The 27,826-nt window shown below is 42.6% G+C and overlaps 1 protein-coding gene across 5 annotated transcripts in view; it reads right to left on the reverse strand.

Annotated features, from left to right (window-relative positions):
* Nucleotides 1-16,015: 16,015 nt before the first annotated feature.
* The window catches only part of YTHDC2 (YTH domain containing 2), a 47,826-nt gene continuing 36,015 nt past the window's right edge, over nucleotides 16,016-27,826 (reverse strand). For 3 of the 5 annotated variants that reach the window (XM_038769753.1, XM_038769751.1, XM_038769755.1), the window contains 7 exons: nucleotides 27,527-27,639; nucleotides 26,427-26,713; nucleotides 25,573-25,687; nucleotides 23,654-23,857; nucleotides 18,218-18,400; nucleotides 17,649-17,742; nucleotides 16,016-17,527 (listed from right to left, as the gene is read on the reverse strand). In XM_038769753.1, the coding sequence (XP_038625681.1) occupies nucleotides 17,671-17,742; nucleotides 18,218-18,400; nucleotides 23,654-23,857; nucleotides 25,573-25,687; nucleotides 26,427-26,713; nucleotides 27,527-27,639 (974 nt within the window). In that variant the 3' untranslated portion in view covers nucleotides 16,016-17,527; nucleotides 17,649-17,670. The remainder of the gene's footprint in view (nucleotides 17,528-17,648; nucleotides 17,743-18,217; nucleotides 18,401-23,653; nucleotides 23,858-25,572; nucleotides 25,688-26,426; nucleotides 26,714-27,526; nucleotides 27,640-27,826) is intronic. The other 2 variants (XM_038769752.1, XM_038769754.1) reach the window with 2 other exon arrangements.

Here is a 27,826-nt window from a genome sequence, read left to right on the forward strand (position 1 = left end):
AAAGACCAAAATCAAGAACAAATCTAGCAAGGTTGTGAAGGCTGAGAGAAAAGACAGAGAAAGGCCAAAGTCTCTGAGCCTTTGCCAAGCCTAGGGAAGGAGAATCATCCTTGCTTTCCTCTCTGCTGTACATTCTGCACCCACAGTCCCTGATTCTGCTACATCCATAGATGTGGAGGTTGTTCATGTCTCCAGAGTTCCCCCGCTCTCTGGAGAAAGGACCTGCTCGCTTACCATGTGGAAGGGTTCAGGAGTGGTTCAGACACTGAAATAGTGCCCTTAAAGCCCCCAGCTGGAATGTCTTCATGGCACTGAGGTCAATGGTGATCTGATAATCAGCCAGTTCACTTGCAGTGGAGACAGTTAACCTGGAAAATGCAGGGTCCCACATGGATACTGTTTTCTTACTTGAACTGACTACCTTGATAATTGTCCATTTTCTACTTCACGTTGTTAAGTGGCTTTAATGTCTGTCGTTATGTTCCCCTATTCGAACCCATTTAGGACTTTCAATTATAAAACGATGAGGCTGTGCAAAAATCGAGTAAGTCTGACTGAGCAGATAGATCCTGAATGGAACTTCCACAGGAATGTAGTCACTAAAAATGATGACACCACCAGAATCCACTGAACTCCAGGACAGTGCTCTGCACCCAGTAATCACTCAGTAAATTCCATTGATTGACCCTTTGATTGTTTCCGTAATAACCTCCATTAATGTTTTAGCCTGTCCACCTACATTAGAAATTAAATCAAATACATTCTCTCACTTTCAGGAAAGAAAATGCCTTGTAATAGTCAAGGGACAACATCGAAACTGAATGGTTTTGGTGATCCAGGGCACCAAACTGTACCTTTACATAAGAAATCATTTTACAGGATGTAACAGCTTTGATCCATAATAATAAGGATATTTGTTGGACACTTATTTTCCAAGCACTGTAGTAGATAGAAGACAATAAGATTAGACAGAAACCCAGCCCCACATGTTCAGTTTTCTGCTATGGGCAGGTCTGCTCACAGAGAGTGTGCACATTTTGAACAAGGACTGAAAGCTACATAGGCTCCCCTTCATGTCTCTCATCTGGCCTTTCCTTCTGAGGTGGTTGTGAGAAACACATGGACAATTCCCTTTTGGATGGATTGAAGGGTTAGTCGGTGTTGTCAAACTGGGGAAGTCAGACATGGTCTCTAAGAGATTGGTGACAATCTTCCATAGCTTCAGTAACCATCCTGCTTTCATTTCCCATAATTAATCAATGGTATTTATTGAGCATTTACTGTGTGCAGAGCACTGTATTAAGCTCTTGGGAAAGTACAATTCACCAGAGTCAGTGGATGTGATCCCTGTCCACAAGGAGCTTACACTTTACAGGGTGAGACAGCCACTAGATTAGTGAAAGGGGAAATAGTAGAGTATAAGAATAATTATTTAAGTGCTGTGGGGCTGGAGTGAGTATCAAAATGCTTAAGGAGGACACAGCCAAGTGCAGAGTGGATACAGAGGGGAGGATGGATGGGGAAATCAAGGGTGTCTTGGAAGAGATGTGATTTTAGGAGGGTTTTGAAAGTGAGGAGAGTGGTGGACTGTCAGACATGAAAAAGGGGTGGTGGAGGGAAGGAGTTCCAGGCTCCAGGATGAATGTGGCCAAGGGGTCACTGGAGGGAGTGATGAGATCGAAGTACAGTGAGTCATTCATTCAATCATATTTATTGACAGCCTACTGTGAGCAAAGCATGGTGTAAGAAATTAGAAGAACATCGTGCGGATTGATTTGTAGCAGAAGATTGGTGAGGGTAGGTAGGCGGGAGAGAGTTGATTGAGCACCTTAAAGCCAATAGTAGAGAGTTTGATGCTTTGGTGGATGGGAAACCACTAAAGGTCCTTGAGGAGTGGAGTGATATGGACGGAATGGTTTTTCAGAAAAATCATCCAGGTGGCAGAGTGAAGTACAGACTCAAGTGGGAAGAAACAGGAGGCAGGGAGGTCAACAGGTAGTCAAAGAGGGATAGAATAAGTGCTTGGATCAGGATGGTAGCAGTTTGGATGGAGCAGAAAGGGTGGGTTCTAGAGATTTTGTGAAGGTGCAACTGACAGGGTTTTGTAACAGACTGAATGTGTGGATTGAATGAAAGAGATGTGTTGAGGATAGACCGTTAGACTATTGAGGTTGTCATAGTGGTAATGTGTTGTGTGGAGTTTTTTCTTTTGATTTTCTTTGCTTCTCACAGGGAATCAGTGTTAAATTTTCAAACCCAAGATAGTGGCTGGAAAAATCCTGCTCCCACTGTTTGCATACAGTTTGTATCTGTCTTTCTCCTCCGATAGTCTGCAAGCTCCTTGAGGGCAGGGATCACTTACTTTTACTGCACGTGCCCAAGTGTGTGGTACAGTTCTCTGCACGCAATAAGTGCTCTGCTGATGATGATAATGATGATGATTAATTTTTCAATGAAATGACTTTCTCCCATTACAGTCTTAGAAAGAGAAGCTAAGGAGCCACCTTCGGCTTTCATACAAGCTGCCACCTCAAGGCAATTACACAATGAAGATGCGTTTACAGCTAAATTGGTCAGGAACTTGGTTTTTTCATTTTATTTTGTTTTTTAAGGATTAAACCTTGATTGGTAATAGGTCTGGATCTGGAAATTGTTCCAAATAGAACTTGAATTCCAGCCTCTGCTCTTTCTATCAATATTAAAAAAACTTGCTTAATCTAACAGCTCTCCTGCACCCTCTCTCCCTTCAACTACTAATCTTTGATTGGGATTTAGTGTTCTGATTGTGAAAGGGGCTTCACTCTGGCTTGCAAGGAATCACAATCTACAATTGGTTTATAGTATGATTTAGGGGATGGCATTTTTTTACTGCTTAAACCCTTTGGCATAATGTTGTCTTTTGGGGCCATTCATAGCTTTTAAAAAAGGGATGTGACAGGTTATCTCATGGTCACACTTTCAACCCATGATTTTATCTAGGAGGTAAAATAAACAACAGGCAGGTGCTACCTTGGTCCTAAGCAACAAAGGTGTCCTTCAAAGAGTCTATTTATTTTCTTCACTAATGCCCAACCACTTCCTCCTGCCCTGAAAAGGGGAAGTAGGGAAGTCATCTGAATATATGGTCTGTCCTTATCCACTGTACCTTTACATAAGAAATCATTTTACAAGATCGAACAGCTTTGATCCATAATAATGATATTTGTTGAACACTTATTTGCCAAGCACTGTAGTAGATAGAAGACAATAAGGTTACACAGAAACCCAGCCCCATGTGGGGCTCACATCACAGTCTATGTAGGAGGGAGAACAGATATTTCACCCCCATTTTACAGATGAGAAAAATGAGGCACAGAGAAATGGCTTTCCTCAGGCTGCACAGCAGTTACATGGCAAAGCAGGGATTTGAACCCAGGTCCATGCTATTTCTACTAGGCCACACTGCTACTAGTGCATTTTTTAGTTTCAAAAACTTCTTCCTTAATCACCCACAGAGTTGCCTTTTTTCCTGTCCTCTATTGGCATTTGCTGTCCTGTAGTTTGGAAAGTAGTCACTCAGTCCTTTGAGTACAGAGACCATGTGAAAATGGTAATATTAAGTGGTATTGCTGAGTTTGTGCATTCCCTGAGTTGTATGCTACCTAAAAGCAGGCCTAGGCCAGGGCAAAGCAGAGATGAAACCAGGGAAGAAGCAGAGCTCATTCCTAAAACGTTTCTGCCTTAAATCTAGGCAGCACCACTTTCTTCCTCCTGACTAGAGGACTATGCTCACTTTGAAGTAAATCCCAACAAACATAACCCTTTGGAGGCTGAAAAAGAGAATTGAGCCCTAAATCCTGTAGTAGGAAAAGCATTTAGAATGTGTACATATATAACAAAGAAAAACTCCTGAAAACAAAGAATGAAAATGTCTAAAGGAGCTTCTCTTCCAGGCTAAATGCCTCTAGCATTTGCGGCTTCCCATAACTTGCTCAGAATCTTCCCCGTCTCCAATTTCCCCCCAACTCTTTTTGGGAAGTTTCACCCTTTCTCTCACCTAAGTGGCTCAGGTTTACTCTCATACCTCGTGATATGTGGTCACAGGCTGGCAGAAGGATTTGCAAAGCTTGAAGGGGACACCCAGGGCTGTACCCATCCTTCACAAAGTGCTGACCTCTACATCCCATGCTTGGGTCTAGTAGGGTCTCAGGCCTGTACCAAGTAGCCCAGTTAGAGGAGGGGAGGCTGAAATAATTGAAAATCTACTTTTAAATCTCTCCCCTTTCTTCCTCAATTGACTTTGTGCATTGGCTACTGCCTGCTCATGCTTCCCAGCACAATCTGGATGAGTGTAAGCCATTTGTCTGGTTTTCAGATGGTCTGACTCCTTTATGTTCAGCGTTTTGATTTTGATTTCCAGTCTCCCTCAGCCATGGCACCTGCCTCTGAGTTCTGAGGCTTGAGTGTGTGCCTGAGTTTACCCCACCCTGGAAGCAAAGGCTCTGGACTAAGTGGGGTGTGGGGGCATAGGTCTTCTGAAAAGTTCAGGCCAAGCCTGAGGGTAGACTGCCAGGTAGGGGTGGGGACAGAAGGCATCATGGAGTTTCCTCACACCATTCCCCCACCCCCTCAGCCGCCTGCCTTGAAGTACCAGTTCCCCAGAAATTCACTGCCACCTGGCACCTCCCCACTCACCCAACTCCCGGCCTACAATTTGAAAACTTCCTGCTGAGGGGGATTACATAGGAATTGTGGAACTGGGGCCCACCATAAATCCAGCAAGTCCTTCATACAGATGAGATGAGAGCAAACTTTTTACAAAATTAATCAGTGGTATTTATTGAGCACTTACTGTGTGCAGAGCAGTGTTCTAAGTGCTAACTTGAGTCAGGTCTCAGATTGTGACCCCCCCACACCCAAGGAACAGTACAGTTCCTAACTCCCACCTGTCTCCCAGCAGTTAGCACAGTGGTCTGCACACAGTAAGCACTTAATAAATACTATCACTACTACTCTGGAGTCCTGCTGGCTGAGAGATACGGACCATCAAGAGACCAGGATCTGGGTCAACTGCCAAAATCGGTTCCCTCCTCGGGATGGTCCCCATCAGTCTTTGTTGGCCTGCTCCAGTTTCCCTCAATTGCAGCCAGGGGGATCCTCTCCCATCCTGATCAATTCAGATGATGTTCCCCTGACTGCATGGAGACTCCAACTTCTGCAGTCATCCGGCACAGAGGCATGGGACAGGAATTCAGTGAAAAATGTTTAGTCACTGTTCGCTGCCCTAAGCCTGAGGTAAAGATCATTTTTTGGTCCATGCTTACTTAGCTTTCACCAAGGGCCACCAGAAAATGTTTAATTTTCCAAGTAAGGTTCAAATTGCTTCCATTTTTGAGACAGTGATTTAAGTTTTGCTTCTGGCATTTCCCCCCACTTTACCTAATTCGGCCCTTTCTAGGGAGATGGCCAAGGACCTGTAGGATTTTCTTTTTTTGGCATTGCTCAGCAAGCTGCTTGACTGCCAACATTTCAGCTAAATATCTTACCTGAAGGGAAGTCCTCCTTCTTTGAGGACAACAAAGGGGCTAGTTGTAATCCATGGTGTTTGTTGAAGTCCTTTAAAATGGAAATTCAAAATGACTCCCTTAACCCAGGGGAGGAATGAAGCTACCCGCTTCTCCTCCAACACCCATCATCCTAACTTGGGCTCTGGGCAGTGGGAAGGGTGAGGAGGAGCTGTGCCTTTGGCTAGGGCACAAGTCACGGTACGAAGTAGGCAGGCACTGGGTACCCTCTAGTGGCACCATCTGGATATGTCACCCCCAAAACCAAAACCCTGAAACTGCAGGCCTGGCTGGAGGGGAGAGAAGAGGGAGCTTCTCTTCTATTGTCCCAGCAGTCTTGGTTGGCCTCTGATTCTGCAATGGTGGTACAAGAACTCTAGTCCAGCCATCGGGATGCCAACCATCTCTGTGCCATATGTTATATCATGCCAGGACAAGACATAGTGAGAGGTTCCAGACCTCAGTCAGACTACCAGCACTGAAGCAATGCCCAGCACATCACACTTTCACTGAGGAACATGTGAGAAGAATGGATGGCAGCAACATACTCCAACGAATATTGGTGAGCTGACATGAGGCAATAGAAACATAAGAAGCAGTGTGGACTAGTGGAAATACTAATGATAATAATAGCAATAATAATAATGGTAAGCGCTATGTGCCAAGCACTATTCTAAGCACTAGGGTAGATACATGTTAATCAGGTTGGACACAGTCCCTGTCCCACATGGGGCTCACACTCTTAATCCTCATTTTACAGATGAGGGAACTGAGGCCCAGAGAAGTAGTGACTTACCCAAGGTCACACAGCAGACACATGGAGGAGCTGGGATTAGAACCCAGGTCCTTCTGACTCCCAGGCCCTGCTCTATCCACTAAGAAGCGCTGCTTCTCATAAAGGGAGAAAAGAGAACAGAAATAGAACTAATATGGGGATCAGGACACCTGGGTTCTAATCTCACCTCTGCCACTAGCCTATGTGACCTCATACAAGTCGCTTAACTGATCTGTGCTTCTATTTCCTCAGCTGTAAAATGGGGATTCAATTCTTGTTTTCCTTCCCCTTTGGATTGTGAGACTGGTGTGAGACAGGGACTATGTCCTAACTGCTTATCCTGTTTCTACCCCAGCACTTAGGACAATACCCGGCAAACAGTAAGTGCTTAACAAATGCCATTATTATTATTATTATCTTGGAAAAGGTGGAGAAAAGAAATGCTCTAAAGACACAGTGAAGCAAGACCTCATACAGTGTAGCACTGCAGTGGGCAGTCAGGAGACAGCAACAGCCGACAGACCAGCCTGGCATGTAGCAGTAAGACATGTGGTGACTGCCTATAAGCAGAGGCTTCGGGAAAGTTGTGAAGCCAAGAGTGATAAATAGCATCAGGCAACAGTGCAACAAAGGGTAATCTTTACATGGACACAACTAGAGAAGCAGCGTGGCTCAGTGGAAAGAGCATGGGCTTGGGAGTCAGAGGTCATGAGTTCTAATACCGCTCTGCCACTTGTCAGCTGTGTGACTGGGCAAGTCATTTAACTTCTCTGTGCCTCAGTTCCCTCATCTGTAAAATGGGGATTAAGACAGTGAGCCCCACGTGGGACAGCCTTGATTACCTTGCATCCCCCCCAGTGCTTAGAACAGTGGATGGCACATAGTAAGCGCTTAACAAATATCAACATTATTATTATTATTATTATCATCATTATTTAGAAGGGGTGGTCAGTAACACATCAGTCTTATCTATCACACCCACATACACCTATATAAATGGCACTATCTGTAGTATCATTTTTAAATTCTCAGTTCGACTTTTTTTTTAATGGTACTCATTAAGCGCTTACTATGTGTCAAGCAGTGTTCTAAGAGCTGAGGTTGATAAATTAATCCGGTGGGACACAGTCCCTTTCCCATATGGGGCGCAGTCCTGGTCCCATATGGGGCGCAAGGTCTTGGAGAGAGAAGCGGAATTGAATCCCCATTTTGAAGTAAGTTCTTTCTCTCCCCACCCTCACTCTGCTCACCCCCACTCTTTGTAATTTCTCCCTCCACTCCCTGTGGGTAGGGATCACGTCCACCAACTCGATTGTACTGTAGTATAATTCAATTGTATTTATTGAGCGCTGTGTGCAGAGCACTGTACTAAGCGCTTGGGAAGTACAAGTTGGCAACATATAACAACAATGGCATTTGTTAAGCACTTACTATGTGCCAGGCACTGTACTAAGCGCTGGGGTAGATACAAGCCAATTGGGTTGGATACAGTCCCTGCCCCATGTGGGTCTCAGAGTCTCAATCCCCATTTTACAGATGAGAGAACCGAGGCCCAGAGAAGTAAAGTACCTTGCCCAAGGTCACACAGCAAACAAGTGGCAGAGCCGGCATTAGAACCCATAACCATCTAAATCCCACTATGCCATGGAGTGTACTCTACCAAGTGCTTAGTACAGGGCTTTGCACACAGTAAATGCTCAAGAAATACCATTGGTTGATTGATCAGTGTACTTATATCACTATTGACCAAGAACTCTGCCAGGCAGAATGGGAACAAGGTCTGCCCCCTAAAAGAAAGAATGCCCAGCCCCCCAAGACATTCGGGGCTCCCATCCCGCCTTGCTCAGGCACAGTAGGGAAGAGTGATGGCAGAGCTGCCCTTTTCAGCTTGTAGAATGTTGGAAGGCTGTGGCTATTGTGACCGTTGCGACCATTGGATTCTGAACAGCCCTACCTGAAACTGTGCTCCTTTAACTGCCCATGCTATTACACTTATTGTATTTGTAATTATCCTTGTCTTTTTATTGAGTTTGGGGGCTGATTTTATTCTTTCAATCCTTCCTTCTGTGCCTGTCACCAAGCTCTTTCCTTCCCTACCCCTTTTTTTAAACAGGATGAGCCCCGAAGGGTCTAGAGACCATTACTTAGTCTCATCATTGTCCGTTTTTTCCCCAGCATTTAGTATACTGTTTTGCACTCAGAATGCACTTAATAAATTCTACTGAATGAATGAAATATGAACCTAAAGCTAGAGCCAGGATCTTCAGTACCTGTATCTGAATACAGTCTCGACCGCCTGAAAAGGAAGAGAGAGGTTTGCATCCTAGGGTTGTGAAAATACAAGCCTTGTATTTTCAAAGCCCCAGTAAGGCGGCTTAAGCCTCCAGATCAACTGGTAGTTAAGTGCAAGGTGGGTGCTAAGGATCAGGGATCATAACACCATCAAATATTTCAGCTCTTCCCATTGCACAAACATAAAACTCTTTTCCTCCCCTACTTCTGTGGACACCAAGAGACGCAAACAGAGGTGTGATAGCTATCTGTAAGGTTGTTCAAAGCAGCAGCATGGCCTGGTAGAAAGAGTATGGGCCTGGGAGTCAGAGGACCTGGGTTCTAATCCTGCCTCTGCCACTTGCCTGCTCTGTGACCAGGGGCAAGTCACTTACCTGTTCTCTACCTCAGGCTCTTCATCTGTAAAATGGGAATTCAATCCCTGTTCTACCTCCTATTTGGACTGTGAACCTTGTGTGGGACAGGGACTATGTCCAACTTGATGCTTGGCACACAGTAAGTGCTTAACAAATACCACTGTAACTCAAGTTTTTCTGGTGAGTTGTCCTCACAGTTCTGAGTTTTCCTGCTTCTGTGGTGCAAAGTACAGGCTAGCAGAGTCCAGGAAATAGAAATACTTCTTTGGCAGCTGAGAGGATGGGGGGTGGGGGAGCCAGTCAATTTTTACATTAACTAGTAAAACCCTTCACATGCAGCTGCTGAACCTGGGATTCATTCACCAGGAAAAACGGCCTCAGCCAGTGCCCACTAAACAAAGAAGAATGACAAAAAAAGTCCATCAGTGATCTGAGACAAAATGGCTACCAGAGTGGGTGACTCTATGAAACAGTTTCTCTTTCGATAGACTATATTCTAACAAATAGAGCATGGCTGAAAGTCAAGGTTCAGAAGATGTTGAAAACAGGGAAGGAGTGCTGTCTAATGGATTTGAGGGGGGCAGGAGTTCCAGTGGTAGTAATAATAATAATACTGTTTATTAAGCCCTTACTGAGCGCAGAGCACTGTTCTAAGTGCTGGGAAAGAATACCTAGGTGGGAATTAGACATGGTCTCTGGCCCTCAGGGGGCTGGGAATCTAAAAAAGGGGATGAAGGACCTGGTGACAGAAATTTAAGGAGAGATGAAACAAAGCATTAGGGCCAGAGAAAGACCCAAAACAAAGATCAGGAGTGAGCTGTGGCTAGAGGAGCAGAATATCAGAGTCTTTGCGATCCTGAGTCCACAATCACAGTCACAGGTTTTATGGAGGCTGTTCCAGTCTGGGGTTGCTTCTCTCTGGTCCACTCAGGTAGAACAAGGCAGGCTGGGATGGAGCTTTCTTGGTGACGAGGAGGAGAGCCGGTGTGGGATCCCTAGGAGTCAGTGTGGAGGTCAGGTATTTATTGAGCACTTACCAGGTGCAAAGCACTGTACTAAGCACTTGGGAGAGTTCAGTGTATTTTTAATTAAGGTGCCAAGCACCATGCTAAATGCTGGGGTAGATACAAGATAATCAGATCTGACAGTCCCTGAGGTTCACAATATAAGGGAAGGAGACTATATATATTACTCATTTTACAGATAAGGAAACAGGCCCAGAGAGGTAAAGTGACTTGCACAAATTCACACAGCAGACAAGTGGCACCTGACTCCCACTCCCATGCTCTTCCACCAAGACTACACTGTCTCCAGGTTAAAAGCTTTTTCAAGTTTCTTTTCAGAATCTTTTCCTGTAGGGTGGCAGTTCTGAGAAGAAAATCCCTGAGAAAAAAATATTACATTTTTTTAAATCTAGTCTCCCCACCCTCCTTCAGTCCCCATTTTGCCAGGGTTATTGAGTGGAGAAAAAAGGGAATTTGGCAAATTCCCCTCTAATTTCCCTCCCCTCTTTCTTTGTCTCATCAAGAGTGCCCTTGAATCTGTGACCTTTGGGCATTTGATATTCACCCCCACAACATTTGTGTTCATATATATATAAATTATATATTATAAATCATTCAATATACCAATGTCTGTCTCCCCCTCTAGACTGTCAGCTTGTTGTGGGCAGGGAACTTGCCTACCAACTCTGTTGTATTATACTCTTCCAAGCACTTAGTACAGTGCTCTATGCACAGTAAGCACTCAATAAATTCCAATGATGATGATGATGAAGACTGAAAACATCAATGAGCATTAGGAAAGAGAAGAGATGGGTTGCAGTCACCATTTTCTCATCATCCCTGTCACATGATCAACAATAAGTGCTTAGTACAATGTTATGCACACAGTAAGTGCTCAATAAATAAGACTGGCTGACTGGCACGAGTGGACATGAGAGGCAGTTTTCACAGACCCACTGATTTGGGCAATTCCTCAGTCAAGGTTCCTGGGATGGCTAAACCTCTCAGGATTCAGTTTGGAATCTCGAGGGGAAAAAAATCAGTTTCATTTATTCACATGCCATTCTTGTTTGTGCCAAAATCAGCCTATCTTCCATGCTTGTATCCCAAATTTGTACAACAGCACCATCTAGCAGACATACGGCACTGTCAGTATTAGGCTAACATGGCTTGTAAAACCTTAACTTGAACCATACACACACAGTAAAGGAATAAACATTATTCTGTCAGTTTTAATCTTACATCAAAGAGGCTGATGCAAAAATCACTAGAATTTTCATCAACCAATAAAGAAATCTTCTTTTAAAGGAAACAGCAACTTTTCCAGTGTTTTGTTTTGTTGTCTGTCTCCCCCTTCTACACTGTGAGCCCATTGTTGGGTAGGGACCATCTCTATATGGTGTTGATTTGTACTTCCCAAGCGCTTAGTACAGTGCTCTGCACACAGTAAGTGCTCAATAAATACAATTGAATGAATAAACCTAATTAACTTTATCTCCTTCTTACACCCAATCAACTACCAATGGTAAGCTTACCAAAGAGCCGCACCAGAAAAATGACATTGGGTGTACACAATAATCCAATATCTTCATCCTATTAGCTCACCCACCTTACTTGTTGACATCATTTAAAGGGATTTTAAAACTATCTTTGAAACTTAGTTCTTAACAGAAGTAACTGAAATAACTCCCTTAACTGAGATTGGAAAAGAATGCAAATAAAAAGATGACTACTGTTGGTACAATGAAAAATACATTAAGCTTACATTAAAAAATTGACTTTTCCACTACAATCATTAGAAATCCCTTCAAATGAAATACCCTGATCAAATCCCCTAATATATTGAAGTGGGGATGTTGTAATATCAAGACTTCCTTGGGACTAAGATTTGTAAGAAAGCAAACTTCTAAAGGGCAGGGATCATGCCTTACTCTTCTGTAGTAATTCTCTACTGCCAAATAAGGTGGCCCTCAGAAAGTACCGTTGATTGTGATGAAAATCAATTTAAGTGTCAACTTAGACAATGTGTTGACAGTTACAAGAGATACTTGTATATCACTGCCATCTAAATTTGAAGACACTACTGCAGGGATTGTCAAATGTACTTTTCAACCAAAGCCATATACTGTACAGGGGAAACCCAAATCCTCTGCGAACAGATTTCATGTTTTCAAGTTTTTCACCCTTTATTCATCCCTCCCTCAGTCCCATAGCCCCATTTCAGGTCAGTGGCTAGCAGACCTGACTACTCTTATGAGAACTGGCATCATTTGTGGTTCTACCTCCTTAATAATAACAGTGATTTGTATTTTAGACTACTTTTATTTTTCCAAAGCACTCATTTTGTTCTCACAAGACTACTGAGAGGTAGGGTCAGGTATTAACTCCATTTTAATATTATTATTATTATTATTATGGTATTTGTTAAGCACTATGTGCCAAGCACTGTTCTAAGCACTGGGGTAGATATAGGGTAACCACGTTGTCCCTCGTGGGGCTCATACTTTTAATCTCCATTTTACAGATGAGGTAACTGAAGCAGAGAGAAGTTAAGTGACTTGCCCAAGGTCACACAGCAGACACGTAGCAGAGCCGGTGTTAGAACCCACGTCCTCTGACTCCCAAACCCATGTTCTTTCTACTAAGCCACGTTGCATTTCTACAGATGAGGATATTGAGGCCCAGAGAGGGTAAGAGATTTGCCCAAGGCCATACCTTAGGCCCATGGCTGAGCTGTGGCTGGAACCTGGTTGGATGGATTCCCATCCCCAGCTTCATTCCTTGAGTTCATACTGCTTTACATACTGCTTCACAGACCATACTACCTCCCTACCTCACAGCAGTTTCTGAAGTTAAAAAAAATTCTCTTCTGAGATAAATTCTTGATTGGGTTTGTTTTGCCTGTGGTAATCTATCAATTGAGTTTACTAATTCAGTAGACATGTCCCTTGCCCACAGGGACCATACAGTCTAGAGGGGGAGACAGACATTAATATAAACAGATAAAATTACAGATCTGTACATAAGTGCTATGGGGCTGAGGGAGGGATGAATAAAGGGTGAAAAACCAAGTGCAAGGGTGATGCAGAAGGGAGTGGGAAAAGAGGAAATGAGGGCTTAATTGAAAAAGGCCTCTTGGAGGAGATGTGTTTTAAATAAGGCTTTGAAAGTGGGGAGAGTGATCGTGTGTCAGATATGGAGAGGTAGAGTCTTCCAGGGCAGAGGAAGAACGTGAGCGAGAGGTCAGTGGATAGATGAGACAGAGGTACATTAGAGGAAATAAGTGAGCATGCTTGGTTGTAGTGGGAAATCAGGGAGGTAAGGTAGGAAGGGACAAGGTGATTGAGGGCTTTAAAGCTTTTGGTAAGGAGTTTCTGTCTGATGCAGAGGTGGATGGGAAACCACTGAAGGATCTTGAGAAGTGGGAAACATGGACTGAACAGTTTTGTTGAAAAATGATCCGGCCAGCAGAGTTAAGTATGGAGTGGAGTGGGGAGAGACAGGAGGCAGGGAAGTCAGCAAAGAGGCTGATGCAGTTGTCATTGCAGGATAGGATAAGTGCTTGGATCAACGTGGAGGCAGTTTGGATGGAAAACCACTCAGTCCATGTCTCCCCATTCCTCAAGAACCTCCGATTGTTGCCCATTCACCTCCATATCAAACAGAAACACCTCACCATAGGCTTTAAAGCACTCAATCACCTTGAACTCTCCTATTTTACCTCACTAATTTCCTACTACCATCCAGCACACTAATTTCACTCCCATAAGACCAAATTACTGTACCTCGATCTCTCATCTATCTTGCCACCGACCTCTCGCCTACATCCTGCCTCTGGCCTGCAACTCTTCCCACCTTTAAAGACATTTTAAAATCACAACTCCTCCAAGAGGCCTTCCCCAACTAACCCCTCACTTCCCTTCCTCCCTCCCTCCTGCATTGCCCTTGCACTTGGATTTGTAACCTTGATTCACCCTAACCTCAGCCCCACAACACTTACGTCCATATCTGTAGTTTATTTTAATATGTCTCCCTCTGTGAACTGTAAGTTTGTTTTGGGCAGGGAACGTGTCTATCAACTCTGGTGCACTGTGCTCTCCCAGTGTTCTGAAACAAGTGTTCAATAAATACCACTGACTGATCAGTGGCCATAGCTGAGTGACACCACGGTGTTCAAGTGGCCCTATGGGGTGTCACTGCCACAGCAGCTTCCAAGCTCCAACCCCCATCCTGTGGATTTACTTGGGTCTCAGGTGGGGGCGAGGCAGAAGAGCAGATGTTCCTCCTTATGGGACTCTGGATCATGGGCATGTGGGATTGTTCATGTCCAGCCCCGGTGAGGACCAGAAAAACAGCAGGGTCCTGGACCCCCTGCTACCATGGGGCAGGAGGTGAAGCTGCCCCACTATCTTGGATCCAAGATTACAAGAAGCAGCATGGCTTAGTGGAAAGGGCATGGGCTTGGGGGTCAGAGGTTGGGTTCTAATCCCAGTTCTGCCACTTAATAATAATGGTGGCATTTGTTAAGCGCTTACTATGTGCAAAGCACTGTTCAAAGCGCTGGGGGGGCTACAATGTGATCAGGTTGTCCCACTTGGGGCTCACAGTCTTAATCCCCATTTTACAGATGAGGTAACTGAGGCACAGAGAAGTTAAGTGGCTTGCCCAAGGTCACATAGCTGACAAATGGTGGAGCCGGGATTCGAATCCATGACCTCTGACTCCCAAGCCCTCACTCTTTCCACTGAGCCACGCTGCTTCCCCTAGTAATAATGATGGTATTTGTTAAGCGCTTACTATGTGCAAAGCACTGTTCTAAGCGCTGGGGAGGTTATAAGGCAATCAGGTTGTCCCACAGTCTGTCTCCCCCTTCTAGACTGTGAGCCCACTGTTGGGTAGGGACCGTCTCTGCATGTTGCCAACTTGCACTTCCCAAGCGCTTAGTACAGTGCTCTGCACACAGTAAGCGCTCAATAAATACGATTGAATGGATGAATCCCCATTTTACAGATGAGGTAACAGACCCAGAGAAGTTGTGACTTGCCCAAAGTCACACAGCTGACAGTTGGCAGAGCCGGGATTTGAACCCATGACCTCTGACTCCAAAGCCCGGGCTCTTGCCACTGAGCCACGACTTGTCTGCTGTGTGACCTTGGGCAAGTCACAACTTCTCTGTGCCTCAGTTACCTCATCTACAAAATGGGGATTAAGACTGTGAGCCCTAAGTGGGACAACCTAATAACCTTGTATCTATTCCAGCGCTTAGAACTGTGCTTGGCACATAGTAAGCGCTTTAACATATACCATCATTATTATTATTATCCACTTTTGGTCCCATTCTGGCTCCAAGGGATAGGGTGGGCTAGCTATGGCTGCCTACCTTGCCCAACAATTCATTAGTTTTGCCTTCTCACACCATAGGGATAATCGTCCCCTTTTACCCCATGGAATCAGTGCCTATGAATGATGCCCTCAATGTGGGTATTTGGAAAAATGACTGACCTTTATTAAGCACCAACAATGCACTAGGAACTACACAAATATATACAAATGTTCTAGTACTGACCCAGTGTATCAAATGGAGTTTTGAAGTTTTGCCTACTTATATGAACATTTAAAAAATGTTTACTGCAATGAGAATTTCAATCCCCTCCCTCCCAAAGCAGTAACGTGAATTTCCACAAAGAATTGTTATGAAATTGATAAAAACTACTTCGGGATATTCAGTTTTGGCTATGCCAACACTTCAAATGCATACTTCTCATAGCATCTTGTCCCTAGAATAATATTTTCAAGAATATCATGAATTCAATAAATTAGTATTTCTTTGAAATACTCTGTCCCTAACTTTAAAGCTTAATAGCAAGCTTAATAGCTCCCATTAGCGTGCTCTCATTTATCACTCAGGTAACTTCACGTTTGATATTACTCAACCCATCCATTCTTCATGGACCTGAAGAAGACCAGAAGAATGGAACTTTTTATTCCAACATTTAAACATAATTGCTAAATATAATTACGAACAAAACACGGAAGTGCCTGGTAAATTTAGCATCCAATGTAATTAACAAACAAAACAATGCCATTGCTGTGGAATGTAATTGCTTGCGGTCTGAAAGTCCAAGTATGCCAAGAAGGATGTTGGGAAAATCTACACACTGTAAATATGTATATAGGCATAAATTCAGGAACTGGAATACAGTACCGAGGCAAGTGTCCCCAAACTAGTATATAAAATTCTCAAAAGAAAAATTGGAAGAGTCTCCCCTAGGGGTTTACTAAACTTATCCCTTTTCACCTCTCGAAGTTGAAGTCATCTTGTAGCTTATTTACAAACAATAACCCATAAGTATTCTGTCAGTGAACTCCCAGGCAACTCCATCTTTCCAAAACCTCTACCACTGCATTTTTGTCCTTTCAAAAGATAGGCTTCCATCTTAAATCAGCTAGTCTGAAAGAACATATGTGACTGGCTGAATGCAAAGTCTCGGGTGGTCCTAACCACCAATATGAAAGGATCATGTGAACTTGGGAAAAGCCAATCAGTTCTGAAGCATTCAACCAGACCATGTTCAGAGACCATATGTCAACATGGAGACTTGCTTAATTTTGGGTTTTTTTTTTTTAAAGGTCACCCAAAGAGATGACCAATACAAAACTGAATGATTATTTTCTTAACTCCTTAGGGGAATTGAGGAAAAAACAGAAAAAGATGCCAAAATATGGCTCGTGATGGGTAGAGGTCTGGAACACAAAGTAAGCAACTCTGATCCACTCCAATGAAGTGCATATGGAATGCCCTTAGCTGCAACTCGGGAGAGACACAGTTCACACATCCAAAATATGTCATGGAGGCTGCAAAGATGTCCTAATAGCAGTAGTCACATGAAAAGAATCATAAACATCACCACAATTATTATTAAAGGCTTAAAGAAGACCCAGCCCCCAGAACAATGGGAGGGAAGTGCAGTGGAGAACTGTATCTGGTCTCATTGATTGGACCAGGAAGAGCATCTAGCTTTATTCAAGTTTTTTCTTTGCTTAAACACTCAATCTGAACCTCCTGAAACAACCATAGGCTTGGGAGGACATCACTTGTGGCCAACTAACAAAGAACACCTTCAGCAGTGACATGCTGAAATTATCAGTTCTTACAGAGTGATTCTGTGAGTAGGCCTAAGAACTGATGAGTTTTAAAGTATACTTCTATTTACACCCAAACTGGGTCAGGTCCAAAGAAGATAATTTACTTTTTCTCTGAGAGATCATCACCAAAAACTGTTTGTGCCAAATGCCTTAAGCAAACAGCTTATACCTTCAATCTTCAAGTGCTTAAAGTAAAAAAATTAAACAGTACAAAATGAAAAAAATGCACATTATTATTCATTCTCCTAACCAGGAACAATAAACTGATCCAACTGTCTTCTGGATGACAAAGGTGGCTCTAAAGGGATGTTGGAAATTTTCAACGTGGATATTTCTGACTAGGTTTTTTTTTTTAATATTCAGTGCATCCAGTAGTCACAAATAAGAGGTGGCATTTATCACCATCCAAAGCTGTAAAATAAGAAATAATTAATTAAACAATTGAGCAATAGGGAAGAGATTTGCAGATGCCGTATCTTCTTTTTCTAGAGTAGACAAAATCAAACAGTACTTCACAAAGTTTCTTCAATACCTCAAATATGCTACTGTTTCAGTTATTTTTCCTCTTCAACGGGAATATGGTCCCATAACTTTAGCAACTGCTCTCCAACCTGGGGTTCTAACTCCTAGAAACCAAAGAGGAATTTTGCTATTAAGAAGAATGAAAAAATGAAAATTCATAAAAAAATGAAAATTAGCAATGGCTGAGAATAACAGATAGTTTAGGCCTTGTTCAGACAAAAGGAGGAACAAAAATACAGCGAGATCTCCTATAACATGGGACTTGCGCTCTTACATAAAGGAGAAATCATGCTGTAGTATTTACATTCTGTCTGACCGACACCGTGTGCACAACTGTTTCTTCTAATACTGCATTGTCGGAAGAACATGCCATATCTATCAATGGTATTTATTGAGCACTCACTGTGTGCAGAGAGCACTGTACTAAACACTTGGGAGAGGACAGTACAACACAGTTTGTAGACATGTTCCCCACCTACGAAGAGTTTACAAGTCAACAGCTTCAAGCATGTATAATGTAGTCCACTGAAAATTGTATTACCAAAGAAGCCAGTAATACAAGGCATTTTTTCAACATACCTGCCCATCATGGCTGATTTGTACGTTTTTATTCTCATTCCAAGGATTGACTAAATGGCTTGTCTGCTGAAAAGGAAGCTTCTCTTTCCGAATCCAATCCACTGTGAACATCCCTCCCAGATCTGGTAAACCACAGTCTTCACTCTTCTCCTGTCCTATCTCAGAAGTCATTCTAGAAAATCCCTGTAGCAAAAGTTAGAGATAAAATGTTTAGGAGAGAGAAATCCAAATGGAGAATTTCTTTCAACCAACAGAGTGAGACCACTCAGGGTAACAAATATACTTGTTTTTTCTACTTGGATTTATTGTTTGAATTAACTTCATTGCAGAAAAAAGTTCTGTTCAAATCCTGTCAACCCATTACTTCAAAAATGGGTGAATTCATTCTATTTCAATCTTTAATTTTTGTGGCATTTAAGCAATTACTATGCACCAACCACTGTTCTTAGAGCTGAGGTAGATACAAGATACTCAGGATTGGACATAGTCCCTGTCCCATTTGGGGTGCACAGTCTAAACAGAAGAGAGTAGGACTGAATCGCCATTTTACAGGTGAGGAAATGGAGGCACAGTGAAGTTAAGTGACTTGCCCATAGGTCACACAGCAGACAAGTGGCAGAGTTGAGATTAGGACCCAGATATTCTGACTCCCGCATATAAATAATGCTTCCTGGGTTAATAGGGTGTACTGCTTTCATTGATTGTTACATATTTGTATAATTTATGGCTCTCAAATAGCTACAGTTTATAATTTAACAGAAACTGTCCATTTATTATCAAATGATGGTATGCCGTTCATTTTATCTGCATTTTGTCAAGTATAGCAGGTCGGATTTGATTGATGATAGGGAGTAAGTCCTCATTTTAAGAGATTCCCAAGTTTCCTGTAGGAGTTAACATACCACCCAGGATCTTTAGTTCTGCTGTACATGAATTGTCCATTGTTTCAAAGATGATGCCATTGAATGAGACAGGATCTGAGTGCACCTTTAAGAGAAAATGACCTGTACACCTGCCCACTTTGACCAAGAAAAAACCATAGTGCACTCTTCCTGGACTCTTGCTATTCAGGTGAGCAATTCTCAGACACCAATGGTTAAGAGAGGAAAAGTATGTTTTTTATGGCAGTAGTGGTGATAATTTGCTCTGTGTCATCCACACTCTCTCCCCAGTTTTCCAGGGGCCAGCAGTGCATATTAAGAGATGGCTTACAGGGAGAACGAGTGCAATCTGTGGTCACAAGACCAGACTATCTCTAAGATATTAATCGCAGCAAACAACTATACCCTCACCCACTTGGTAAGACACTGTTAAATGCAATATTCAGAATGTCTTAGCATGGGTCAGTGGAGGGGAGTGCTCCCCGTCTCCGTTTTTGCAAAAAAAACAAGGGTATATAAAAAATACAAAACAATAGCCAAGAATAACAGGCAGCAGCAACGAAACAAAAAATACACTGTTGCCCCTTGCACAATTAGACAGACTGGAGCCAAAAAAAACCATCAGGAGCATCAGAGAAGGGGCATATGCAGACAAGGGCAGTCATTTCAAGAGGCTGAGCAGCATCATAGCTCTGGTCTATGCCTGTGTTTTTAGACTGTGAGCCCACTTTTAGACTGTGAGCCCACTGTTGGGTAGGGACTGTCTCTATATGTTGCCAACTTGTACTTCCCAAGCGCTTAGTACAGTGCTCTGCACACAGTAAGCACTCAATAAATACAATTGATTGATTGATTGATTGTTCTCTTTCACTAGCTCTTCCTATGATTGCCATTCTCTAACTGTGGAGAACGCTCAAGGCTCAGTTCTGGGTCTCTATTATTCTCATTTTACACTCGCTGCCTCAGAGAGCTCATCCGTTCTCTCGGCTCCACCTAGGTTCTCTAGGTGGATGAGTCCCAAATCTACCTCACCAGTCCTGACCTCTCTCCTCCTCCACAGTCTTGCATTCCCTCCTGCCTCCAGGACATCTCAAGCTCAACATGCCCAAACCTGAACTTCTCATCTTCCTTCCCAAATCCTCTCCTTCCCTCGACTTTTCCAACACTCGACACCACTACCACCCTCCCCATCTCACAAGCCCACAACCATGTCGTTATCCTTGATTCCTCTCTTTCAACTCGCATATTCAGTCAGTCACCAAATCCTGTAGGTTCTACCTTCACATTTCCAGAATCTGCCCTTTCATCCCCATCCAAACTGCCAACAGCTAATCCAAGGACTGGCTCAACTACAGCATCAGCCTCTCCTTTTTGCAGTCCATACTGCACTCTTCTGCCAGTATTATTTTTCTAAAACCTGACTTGGTGCTTATCTCCCCACTCCTCCAAAATCTCCAATGGTTGCCCACCCATCTCTGCATCTAGCTGAAACTCCTCACCACCGGTTCTATTTCAATGAGGGAAGCTCTCTCCAAACTAAGGTACATCCAGATCACATCTCCACAAGTCAGTTTTCACCAGGCCATAGAGCCTCACCCAGTGCTGTGATGACTGACTTTGTATCCAGTTAGTCCTCGTGCTACAACTGATGCCATTCTTTCTGGGTGATGAATTCTCATCATCACACAGTGCCCCTGAGAAAAGGGGTTCACTATGAAAGTAACATTTATAGTGATGGATCAGGGTAGAAGAAATATATAAGCAGCCTGGACTAGTGGATAGAGCACGGGCCTGGGAGTCAGAAGGATCTAGGTTCTAATCCTGGCTCTGTCATGTACCTGCTGTGTGACCTTGGGTAAGACACTTCTCTGTGCCTCAGTTACCTCATCTATAAAATGGGGATTAAGACCATGAGCCCCATGTGGGACCAGGACTGTGCCCAACCTAATACGACTGTATCTACGCTACTGCTTAATGCAGTGCCTGGCATATAGTAAGCGATTAACAAATACCATATTACTATAATTATTATTATTAACAATAATAATAAATACCATTAAAAGACAACCTTCATTGGGCACCACACCAGCCAAGAGTGACGTCCCTTCTTTTTCAGGTCAGGCCAGTGAAAGACCACATTTGAAGGAGAGGTGGCTTAGTGCCCTCTACTTTGTACAGCCTTGTTGAGTGAGACTCTCACTCTCAATGGACCAAATATTAGCTAGTTCAGAGGTGCCAGTGACAGAGTGAAAATGGGAAAAGCAATAATTGGATTGAAGATATATGGAGTGGAGTCCTTGTATGTTTCACAATCTTCTCCATGTTAGCCAGGAGGCATGTGACTAGGGGAATCATGCTTCACCAGAAGTGCCCCCCCACCCCCACTTCTCCCACTACTCTCCTTGGCTAAGCCAGTACAAGGACACAGAGGTCAACAAAGAACACAGAGAGAGGGGACTTAACTGCTCACTGTCCCTCCATGGCCCAATCCCTGGTCTCAGTTCTGCCTTAACACCAATTTTTAACACATGCTTTGGCCAGAACATGATTAGAGAATTAAGTGGTTTTCTGAGAATATTTGCTTGGGCTCAATATGTCATGTTACTGAAGAAACTGCTTGTGTATATGTATGCAGTGTCAGAACAAATGAGTACTACACATTGTGAGTTTTCTTTAATGCCAAGTTTTGCATTATTGCAAAATGCAAACCCTCACATAACAGGAGAACTAGATGAACCTTACACAAGTGGCCTTACCCAAAGGCTTTAGAGTTAATATACATTCACAAGCAAATGTTTTGGTTCCTTCCCTTTAGATCTAGGTCCGTTGAAAGCTATTTCTATAGAAGCTGCTAATATATTCAGCAGAGTTTGAATCCAGGAACTCTCACTGTAAATCAAAAGCAGCTTTAGTACTGTACTGAACTTTGTTCAATCTAGCACCTTAACATTCTATGTTAGCCCTTCGTGCTTAAAAGTGAAAAATGAATATGGCACAGACAGTGAGGAAAAAGGCATTTCATTTGATATTAATAAAATTAATTGTAAACCCTCAAGACATAGTCTATAGGAATATGCATACGGTTCACTTCTAGTTTAGATATGTCTAGAATAGCCCTGGAAACAAATCTAAAATTTCAGAAGAAATTACAATTTCAATTTTTTGGTGTAATTAAATATCTGTATTAGCCCTATTCTTTACTGTAGATTACTGATGCCACATTTTCACACTTCTTTATTATGGTACTTGTTAAGGTGCTTAGTATGTGCCAGGTACTGTACTAAGTGCTGGGGTAGAAACACTGTCCCTGTCCTACACTGGGTTCACAGTCTTAATCGCCATTTTACAGATGAGGTAACTGAGCCACAGAGAAAGCGAAGTACCTTGCCCAAGGTCACACAGTGAGCACTGGCCTGCATTCTAATCCAAGTTCCACTATGTCTGCTGTTTGACCTTGGGGAAGTCACTTCACTTCTCTGTGCCTCAGTTGTCTCATCTGCAAAATGGGGATTAAGGGTGTGAGCCCCACGTAGGACAGGGACTCTGTCCAACCTGATTAACTTGTAGCTACCCCAGCACTTAGAACAGTGCGTGGCACATAGTAAGCACTTAACAAGTACCATAATAATTGTTAAAATTGTTACTATGTGGCAGAGGCAAGATCAGAACCCAGGTCCTTCTGACTCCCAGGCCCGTGCTCCATTCACTAGCCCATGCTGCTTCTCATTACATTAACTCCATTACTTATGTTTGAGGTTCAACTTCTCAGACTTTAATTTCTAAAATCTACAATATAGAATAGAATATTAAATAGGAACTTCATTATCTTATAAATGAAGCTAGCTCAGGGCAAAAAATTATTTATTAACACAGCTCTTTATTTCTTATTATGTCTGGTTTTTTTGCCCCAAAGTCACCAAAAACAATGGATTACCCAATTTGTCTTGCTTAAATAGGCAAAAACAGTCCCCAGGGAAGTCACAGCTATTAGCTTGAAATCACCCAAAAGCTTTCCAAGTTAATATACTAAACCATTTTCAAACAGGAACTGTTTAGGTGGAAAAAGGGTAAAAACAAGGAAATTACTTCTCTGTAATTGTAAGCATTTACTATGTGCCAAGCATTGTTCCAAGCACTGGGGTACACATAAGATAATCAGGTTCCACATGGGGCTCATATTCTATGTAGGAGGGAGAACAGGTACTGAATCCCCATTTTGCAGATGAGGGAACTGAGGCACAGAGGAGTTAAGTGACTTGCCCAAGCTCACATGAGACAAGTGGCAGAGCTGGAATTAGAACCAAGATCCCCTTATTCCCAGGCCCGTGTTCTCTCCACTAGGCCCTGCTGCTTCTCTCTCTTTAAGAGCGACATCTTTACTGCAGATTATCCTTTGCCAGGAGTACAAAACAGAGTCTCTAAGGTGAACTCGTACACTCAGAGGTGAACTTTACCATCTGTGATGTCTTCTTCAAGTACAAAGGACAAATACCCAGATACATTTAAGTTTTCTAGAACCAAGACAGACCCTGTGTTAACATTTCATATGGCTTACCTGGAAATGTCCGGATCCTTGAACAGAATACACCAAGAAAACAGCAGAGCTATCAAAAAAAGCTTCATTTAATTTTCCCTCATTAACAGGGGTTGTAGACCAGACACCCTTCTGCTGAGAAATCTTAAGGTTTCTCGAGTTGTTACTCTTCATTATGAAGTACCGAACTGGCAATTTTGATTGTGCCGAAGCAGACACTGAGACCTGTAAGTAACAGAAAGGCCTTTGAACCTCTCAAGATGAAAAGCCTCTACCGATGATTTCATACGTACAGGCTCACAAGGCAAAATATTTTACCTTATACATTAATTTCAACTGTATCTGTGGTGCAAAAATAGAACATCTTCAATAAGGGATTGGCCAGAACTACTGTGACACTTACCAGCTTTCAAAGAACTAGGCTGGAAAAAAGGAGGCAAAGAATGTGAATGAAATGGCTGTGCTGCCTCCAAATTTAAGACCCAACAGTGTGTAAATGGAAAGGTTCCCCAGCGGGGATCCCTGGAGCCTTGGGAAGCTTGGCCATTGCCATTTTGTGGAAGCACTCCTGTGTATGTTCACGCACGCACTTGGCCACACGGACTGGTTTGCATACCAACACAGGGTATCTGCTTCCTGCTTATTTTTTTTTTTTTTTACCTAAGCAGCCTTCTCCCACCCTTTCCCCTAAAAATTAACTGAGAAGCAGAAATAGTGGACCTATCCCACACCAAGGAAAAGGAATGGGAAACGTTGTGACTTGATGCACATTTTGACCAATGTTATATAAAGGCAAGTTGCCATACCAATCCAATGCTGCATGCTTGTGCACAACTATTTCTTCCACATGGCTCTACCCACATGGACACACCCAATGTCAGAAGAACGTTCTCCAATCTGGCTGTTATGAGCCCCTTGTTGGGTAGGGACCATCTCTATATGCTGCTGACTTGTACTTCCCAAGCGCTTAGTACAGTGCTCTGCACACAGTAAGTGCTCAATAAATATGATTGAATGAATGAATGAAAAAATGTTCTGGCGGAACTGAGTATTTTCACTGGAATGTGTGAGAAGCAGCGTGGCCTAGTGGAAAGACCATCACGGGTCCAGGAGTCAGGGGACTTGGGTGCTAATCCCAGATACACCATGTCTGCTACATGACTTTGAGCAAGTCACTTAATTTCTCTGGGCCTCAGTTCCCTCATCTGTAAAATGGGGATTAAGACTGGGAGCCCTATGTGGGACGGGGACTGTGTCCAACCCGATTATCTTGTATCTACCCCAACGCTTAGTATAGTGCCTGGCACAAAGTGCTTAACAAATACCAAAAAAAACTATATAAAAATCACTGAAGAACTTAATAATGTACATTTCAAAATAGCTGTAGAAATAATCACAGCCAAGTTACAAAAGGCTTTATATGTATGTGTGTATGTGTATATATATATATATATATATATACACACACACACATACACACACACACACACACAGCTAACTTCACATACTATTACATGTTTGTCCCTCATGATGAGAGCTTCAAATGCAAACCATTCTACCCAGGTGTAAATAATTATCTTAAATCCTATTTTTAAATATCTCAATTAAACAAAAGGATTAAAGGTTCAAGGAACTTATGTTTTTAGAAAAAAATACGCCTATATAAATGGGAAAGAACACACAAAAAAACCTGTTCAGTCTGACAACAGATACCTCACTGGTTTTTCAAAAATCTACCTCTAAGTATTTTTCAAAAAGGAAAACTACATGCCAGGTGAATCCAAATATTCCAGGGTCACTTGTCTTTAGAATGGGGTGACTTGGACAATTCTTTGACTTAGGTTTAACTCCCTAACAATAACAGTCTATACATTTGCCTTCCCAACACCACCGATTTCATCTACTTTCAAGGTTTTTGACGAAGTTGGCAGATACTTTACCATATTGGTTGATGGAGGACTACCGAAAGGACTCAGGAAACTGCAGGTGTTCGTAGGTTTCTGAAAACAATGATCTGACTGGTCATCACTGCTTTGTTTGTGATTCAGGGTGAGACTGAATGTTGAATTTTCAGATTTCAACACAGTTATTGGAGAGAAAAGAAAAAAAAGGTATGATCAATAATTTTATACTGCCACAACCAAGAGTTTTAAAATATGACAGAGTTGAAGCGCCAAGATCATGAATCACAAGGAAGTATCTTCCAGGAAGTTTTACCTTATATTTCAAATCTGGGAGTTATAACAAAGTATAATAAACTACCATGAGATAGGAGGGCTTGAGTTCATTCATTCATTCAATGGTATTTATTGAGTATTTACTGTGTGCAGAGCACTGTACTAAGTGCTTGGAAAGTACAATTCAGCAACAGATAAAGACAATCCCTACCCAACAACGGCTCACAGTCGTTCTTCATAACAAAGCAGAGGACCCTGGTACTAAAAAATCCTCAGTGGGTTTCTGGGTTAAGCAAAGTCCAACCCTGTACATGCTGCAGCTGGGTTTATTTCAGGGCCGGTGAGGCCCCGCCCCCCGAAAGGGCTTAGACAAGAAAACTCCATAGGTGCAATGAATCATGGACATGTGAAGGCATTTTTATCTACTGCTGATTTAATCCTAGTTTTAGGCGGGATTTGTTTTGACTTTTGTCTCAATTTGAACTCCAGCTATTTTATAAAAGATGTGATTCTTAAAAAAATAAAATACCAGTTGGTATGCATTTTTCCATATGGTATTTTCTTGGTGATTTCACCTCTATTTGCACAACCTCCTTAAAAAAAAAGAACAACTTTACCTTTCTGGAGGAGAAGACTCATCAGAGAATTCATCTCCTGAATTCAGGTTGTAATTATTTGACTGCCACAATGTCATAGGCAAATCATCAGAAGATATAGGCCTGGGTCTTTGGCCAATCCCTATGGGCTGCTGTAAACCTGCAGCCTGTTCTTCTGTGGTTATAACAGCAATGATGGCTTTGAGAGTTAGTTCATCAATTTGGGACCAAGGTTTAGCAGGGACTCGAATTCGGCGCAAAAACAAACTCTGCCATTTCTGTCGGAGCTGCAGCAGCAGATTGGCCACCTGTAATGCATTTTTAAAAAAATTTAGTTGACAGTTTTGCTTGGTCCACTGGTTGCGCTACACTGTTGTCCAAACACACTTCCATGTTACACTTCGTTATCACTTTACTTGCCAGCCCTTATGGAGCGTTGTCCTTCAATTCGAAGAAGCTCCTGCTGATGGTGAGCGTGGATCCATGGGTGTGAGTGCACACTTGCCTACTGTAACTGTGAAACCTCAGTAGTGCACCTCTTCTGACTCCTCACCATTCTGGGTGAGCATTGCTCAGACACCAAAGTCTTTAAGAGGGGAAAGGCATGAACTACCAGGAAGTTCTGTGCTTGAATGGCTTTTGCAATAGTCATGATGGTTTGCAATGAGTCATCCATGCTCTCTCACTTGACCCCACCCTCTGCCCATCACTGCATAATGAAGTTTTAGGACTAACCCTGTACAATGATGGGTTTGGAGGAGAAGTGATTTTATTTTTATCGAAACATCTGGGCACCTACAAAATGTGGTAAGGAAATTACATGGATTCACTCACATGTAAGTGTACTTGTGAATGCTTTCCCCCTAGCCAAAACTGTTAAAGTACTTTAAACACAGCTGGAATATTTGCAGTTTAAAGAATACATATTTTTTGAAACACAGGTTAGAATAAGAAGGGATTAAACTTTTGATTTCTTTCTTCCTCAGCTGGGAACACAGAAGCTACATCAAAGTCATTTCTAATTCATTTTAGAACAGAATATTTTAACAAACTCAAATGTTGCAATTACAAAATAACTGTAAAAAGATGCTCAATTCATATATATTTTCTATATCTCCTACCTCAGGATCCATCTTGAAATTTAGCCATTCATCTAGTCTCAACGAAGCCAAGGCAGCAGTAGATCTATCCTCCGATTCACTATCGCTGCTGTTGTCATTAGATAAAGTACCTACTATTCAAATATCCAAGAGAAAATCCTTTGTCATTTTGCATCTCTAACACAGTAAAAATGTCAGAAAACCCTTAATACAACTGGCCAGTCACCTGCACAAACCCTCCTGACTTCGGGGTGAGTTGAAGCAAAAAGAGCAGCCATGAGAAGGTCAGGAAGTTAGGACTGCCAGGAATTCATTCATTCA

This window comes from Tachyglossus aculeatus, chromosome X4, assembly GCF_015852505.1.
Source record: "Tachyglossus aculeatus isolate mTacAcu1 chromosome X4, mTacAcu1.pri, whole genome shotgun sequence".
Classification (NCBI taxonomy): domain Eukaryota; kingdom Metazoa; phylum Chordata; class Mammalia; order Monotremata; family Tachyglossidae; genus Tachyglossus; species Tachyglossus aculeatus.